Source organism: Jatropha curcas, chromosome 2 (genome assembly GCF_041381405.1).
Source record: "Jatropha curcas cultivar XTBG-Jc1 chromosome 2, XTBG_Jcur_1.0, whole genome shotgun sequence".
In the NCBI taxonomy this organism is placed as follows: Eukaryota; Viridiplantae; Streptophyta; class Magnoliopsida; order Malpighiales; family Euphorbiaceae; genus Jatropha; species Jatropha curcas.
Genome location: NC_143152.1, coordinates 24,197,961 through 24,203,574, shown reverse-complemented (window position 1 = coordinate 24,203,574; position 5,614 = coordinate 24,197,961). Strand labels below are relative to the sequence as shown.

The 5,614-nt window shown below is 34.4% G+C and overlaps 1 protein-coding gene across 1 annotated transcript; it reads right to left on the bottom strand.

Annotated features, from left to right (window-relative positions):
• Window positions 1-213: 213 nt before the first annotated feature.
• On the bottom strand, window positions 214-4,513 carry UXS1 (UDP-glucuronic acid decarboxylase 1). The gene is made up of 7 exons (XM_089717750.1): window positions 3,888-4,513; window positions 3,616-3,758; window positions 3,429-3,508; window positions 1,327-1,410; window positions 1,139-1,213; window positions 873-965; window positions 214-746 (listed from the first exon to the last, which is right to left on the bottom strand). Exons 1-7 carry the CDS (start codon window positions 4,511-4,513, stop codon window positions 537-539), a joined length of 1,311 nt encoding a protein of 436 aa, XP_089573876.1. The 3' UTR covers window positions 214-536.
• Window positions 4,514-5,614: the final 1,101 nt, after the last annotated feature.

The following is a 5,614-nucleotide window of genomic DNA, read 5'->3' as shown; positions in this document are numbered from 1 at the left end:
GATTTGGAGTGGTTCAATACTTGGTTATTTGGTTTATAATGGTTTCATTTTGTTTGATTGTTTTTTTGCCAGACCTATAAAAATACTCCTAACTTTTCAACTTGTAGTATAATTACTCTAAAATGACATTTGTACCCCGCATACCCAACTTTGAAACTTAAATATATTAGCACCCATAATGATATTAGGGTTAGGGAAAATAATAAGAAAATATTGCAACCACTAACAAACCTCGATTATGAGCTTTCAGCAACAGCTGAAACAAATAGTTCACAAATCTTGCAATTTAATATAACTTCTTGCACACCTAAAGAATATATGCTAGACAAAATTGTTTTGGAAATTACATCAAGAAACTAAAGGCGGTTTTGTGCTAGAGAACACATTCTGGAAAAAAAAAATTGTAAAAAAGATACATCTCCTATAGGCAAATTGCTATAATTTCCCCGTTAATGTATATTACGATCGAGCATCATGAAAAGAATCAAGATACAGATGAACTCTTCACACTATACAAACTGGTTTTGCCGGTCATTTCAATTAGTGTCCTTTCCTTCATCTTCATTCAAAATGCGATTTCGGAAATCATTCACCATGAGGGGCAACCCATCTCTCAATGAAATCTTTGGCTCCCAGTTCAGTAGCTCCTTTGCTTTGCTGATATCTGGTTTTCTCTTATGGGGATCATCAGCAGTATTTGGTTTAAATTCTATTGTGGCACTCGAGTCAATTGTATCTTTGACAACCTTCATAATAAAGGAAAAGAAACCGATGATAATGTAAACTTAAGAACAGACAAAGGAGAACACTGAAAAGAGAATCCATGTCTATCTATAGAATAGGCAAATTGATAAATTCAAAGAAAGGCAAACCTCAGCAAGTTCCAGCATGGTGAATTCCCCTGGGTTGCCAAGATTGAAAGGCCCTACATGCTCACTTTCCATTAATGCCACAAGTCCATCAACCTATTGTTGCAAATATTCGTCAATTTAAAGTAACAATAAGACAGACAACGACACTGATATCGGTTATATAACTTGTGAGATTTCGAGTATGCAATTAAAGCAAGTGCAACAGTTCACAGAGCAATTTAACTAGAATATCATGGAGAAAATTCACTAATGATCATATGCCATACCAAGTCAGAAACATATTGGAAACTCCTGGTTTGTTTACCATCACCATAAACAGTCAATGGTTGTTTGCGGATCGCCTGAAAAACATTCTCATAGTAGTTAGAAAAAACAAAATTCCATAAAATCATCTAATCAAAATTCCAGTTCATCACCACTGGTCAGTGCCAAATTATCAAATGGAAGATCATACCTGAGCTACAAAATTGCTGACAACACGCCCGTCATCCAAACACATGCGAGGCCCATATGTATTAAAAATGCGAGCAATACGGACCTGTAAAAAATAGAGCCACCATCAACCCACAGGTTATTGCATGGTGTAAACACTACAAGGTAACAAGATAAGAAAATTTTAATAAAATCACATTATTCCTATTAATATATAGGCCAGTTACATGACATTCATCTTGCACAAAAAAACATTTAATTGTGACAAAGCCACTTATCAGAGAAGTTTTGACTGGCAAACCGAACAAGCATGAGCAGGTCATCCCACCTTGGCAACTTTACACCTCGACATTTTTCTGTCATACAAAGTTGTATTAAGTGCATCTCGTTTATTTTATTAAGAAGTGAAACAATAAAGAGGAAAAAAGTAGCTCTACCATCATCTTTGTTGGCAAGCCAGTGGCAGGATCAGAAAATATTATGCCATGCAAGATAAAATAGATCTTAAATGATTAAAAAAAGGACGGTATTTGAATCACAAAAGCGACCGAACACAATTAGATTATTAACCAAAATAAAATAATTTAATAGAAAACAAAAGAAATTTGGCAGCTCTGAAAGAATGGATTTTCAACTTCTGATAAGAAAAGTGAATGCAGTGACTGTGTATGGGGAGCCTCAGGTAAGGACTTCTCTATTATTATTATCAATAACTTCATTTCAGCGTATCCCATGCGGAGCATGTCTTTCACTGTCCTTAGATTTATATATTTATATTACAAATTCATTCTTCCATGATTCCTCAATAATATAGAGTTGCTTTCTCCTTATCTCCCTTCCCATTTTTATCCAATCCAAAAATAAATAAATAAATAAGAAAATTATAATCTCTCTCTATACTTTCTATCCCTTGATTTAGTTTTCCCTCCCTTTCTCCCCCGCCCCAACACAGAAATTATTTCCCAAACAAAGTAAGACACAGCCTAACTCACTACTACATTACCCTCAAAAAAAGCCCAAGGGCATTTTTTTTTTTTAAAAAAAAAAAAGGAAGCCCAAAGACATGTTAATTATGTTACTAAGGGCAGTTTTAATTATTTTAAATGAGTTGATCAAGCATCATAACAGTAAAAGGAGTTAACAAGGTTGTGCCTAATATAGTAAGTCACATGATCAAGAATCGGTAACACTCAGAATAACATTATAAGTGGTGAAACAAAATTTCAATACTAAGTATAACTCTCCTTTCTTTCATAGTATTACTCTTTTCAGTTTTTGGGCTTTCGTGTACCTGCTTAATCATATGGAATCTACTATGAATTTTCAAAGTTAAGATGACAACCTTAGCAATAAATGAGACTCATTCAAGGGAAAGGAAGAGAAAGGGACCTTCCAACCCAAGATGGAGAAAAGCAAACGTAACAATAAGGTAAGCATCACAAATAGAATCACTGAACATCTAAATTTGCAAAGAGAAAGACTGAATGTTGTTAAATAAACACATGCCTTGTAAAAATATTTTCTGTTCATTTAATTTGTATTCCAAGACGACATTTGGCAAATTCATTAAGCACAAAATTATAGCTGTTCAATCTCTGAAGTCATTTGTTAACATGTCTGTGGATAAAGAAAGTAAATTGAACACAAATATTTTGCATTTCTAGTCAAATTATTAGATGGTTGCCCTCCGTATAACTAAAGAACAGGTTTCTTTAAATGCCAATGCTTCCAGGAAAATGAATTCACACATTCAAATCATTTATGATCTCAAAAAATGTGACTTTCAAGAGCATAAGTCATGCAAGTCCATGAATCATTTAATTGATCACACATACTTCACGCATGAAAGGAGATATTGCAATATAAGGAGGTACAATAAAGAATCATTAACCCTGAAGATATTTATAGAGTTCATTATCAGATATATGCACAAATCCACCTATCAGAAACACATAACCACAAAGCCCTCACGACATTTTGAACAAACGCACAATGGGCTGAGGATGCATGGCATTTCAGAAGTTGATGCATTTTCAGATAGATAAAACTGTTCAAGTTAACATCATGACAAGTTAACGCGCGCGCGCGCGCGCGCAGATACTGTTGTGTATCAAGATTAGTTACCTCAACATCTGCACCTCGGTGGTAATCCATAGTTAAGGTCTCTGCTGTCCGTTTCCCTTCATCATAGCAGCTCCTCTCACCTACCCAATTTCAAATATGAAAGGCAAGAAAACAAACGATAATCAGAAACTACTCCTCGTTGACCCTTCTATACTAACACAGCTAAATGTTGTAATTAGCAGCTAACCTATTGGATTTACATTTCCCCAATAAGTCTCCTTCTGTGGATGCTCAAGTGGGTCTCCATATACCTCACTCGTGCTAGTGAGCAGAAACCTCGCCCCTACCCTCTTTGCCAAACCCAACATATTAAGCGTACCCATCACATTTGTCTTGTAAACGAAAATTCACAGTCAAGGATATCAAACATAGCAATAAAATCTCATAATAATAACAATAATAAAATCACATACGAACCAAAAATCATAACAATACAAGAACAAAGAAATTTAGTGAAAGGATATGATAGTCTTGACAGGATTGTATTTATAATGAACAGGAGATGCAGGGCAAGCCAAATGATAGATCTGATCAACTTCCAAAAGTATAGGCTCGACGACGTCGTGTCGGATCAATTCAAATCTCGAATTCCCAAACAAATGCACCAAATTATCCTTTCTTCCAGTGAAAAAATTATCGATCACAATAACCTCATCGCCGCGCGAAATCAGCTTATCGACCAAATGGCTCCCCACGAATCCAGCACCACCAGTAACAACAATCCGCAATCTACGGCGACCGAGACCTGCCGGAACCCGACCAGAGAAGGAATGTTTCTGGAATAAGCTAGAGGAAGAACCGAGGCTGTTATGGGTAGAGGTCGAAAAGGATCTGGAGAAAGGGGAATGAGGCTCAGACGGGCCAAGGCGGGAAAGAGTAGGCTGGAGGATGAAGAAAGTGGAGCCAATTAGAATTCCAACGAGAATGAAGAGGAGGCGCTGTTCCTTGAAGAGATAGTTGATGGATCTAGGGAGAGATCTAGGGTGTTTCATTATTTTAGGTGAGTATGAAGAAGTTTGTGAAGTGGCGATCTCCTCGTCACGCCGGTGGTGGTTTCCGCTAATTTGTTTGTGTAACTGTTTCATTATGACGGTGGTTGTGGTGGCGGTGTTATCTAAGAATTTAGAGAGATGAATTTGAGCTCAGAGAGGAAGATGGGTTTAAGCATTTAGCATTTGCGTGAAGAACAAGTGATGTAGTAGTTGTTGAATTGAAATGGCAGAGCCATGGAGGAAACTAAACAGCAGCGGTTATTGTTATGGGTCCACTATTTAATCAAACTTAAGATGCATATGAAGAAGCAAAATCTGTTTACTGGACCGCTCGATAGATCCGCCATATCCTAAAATTTATTGATACACATAATAAGTCATAATTTCATAAAATCCAAAAAAATATATATATATATATTCAAATCCATCAAACTCAAAATGCTTCTATTTTATACGTCCAACAGCTACAGGATAATCCGACGTAGGCATGGCTACCGATTTAGTTCGAGTCAGAACCCAACCGAAACTAATTCGTATTGTACATAAATTAAAATTAAATTGAAACTGTCCATCAATTCGCGGCCTGATAAGATTCATATTAATGTTAACAATTGAACTTGGAACTGCGTGAAATTGGTGATATTGATTTAGTTGGAACCAAAAATTATTTTTAAAAATTTATAATCTCTTATTCTATTTTATACCTCTAATACACTTGACTTAAAAAAACTTAACTAAAAAAGTAATAAAAAAATGTGAAATACTTAGTCTAAAAATATATTGTTTAATATAAATGGCAGTTCAATGATGTTTTTTTTCTTCTAAATTTTTCTACTTACTCCGAATTACATTATTTGAAATATTATTCAAATTTTTCTAATAATTTATTTAATTAATAATATTTAAAGAAAATAAAATCATAATTTATTTGATTATTTTATATTTACTTTAAAATTAATGAATTTTATTTTCTTATATGAGTATAAGCATTCTAACAGTTATTTAAAATAAAATTTATTAATACATTTTCAAATTCACATTAACTTTTTTTTTTTTGAAAAAAGATGTAATCCAACAATCGAATTTCTAATTTTTTTAGAAAAAATAATACTTGAATCGACGGAACCAATCAAAACTATAAATTCATCAGAACTACGTTAGAATCGACTAGATCAAAATCGGATTTAAATTGGC

Excerpts from the sequence above, each read along its gene's own strand:
- UXS1 (XM_089717750.1), bottom strand. The coding sequence starts at position 4,513 with ATGAAACAGTTACACAAACAAATTAGCGGAAACCACCACCGGCGTGAC. Across the intron at positions 3,759-3,887 it reads CCTGTCAAGACTATCATATC|AAATGTGATGGGTACGCTTA; the intron begins CTTTCACTAAAT and ends CGTTTACAAGAC. Across the intron at positions 1,214-1,326 it reads TCAGCAATTTTGTAGCTCAG|GCGATCCGCAAACAACCATT; the intron begins GTATGATCTTCC and ends AATGTTTTTCAG.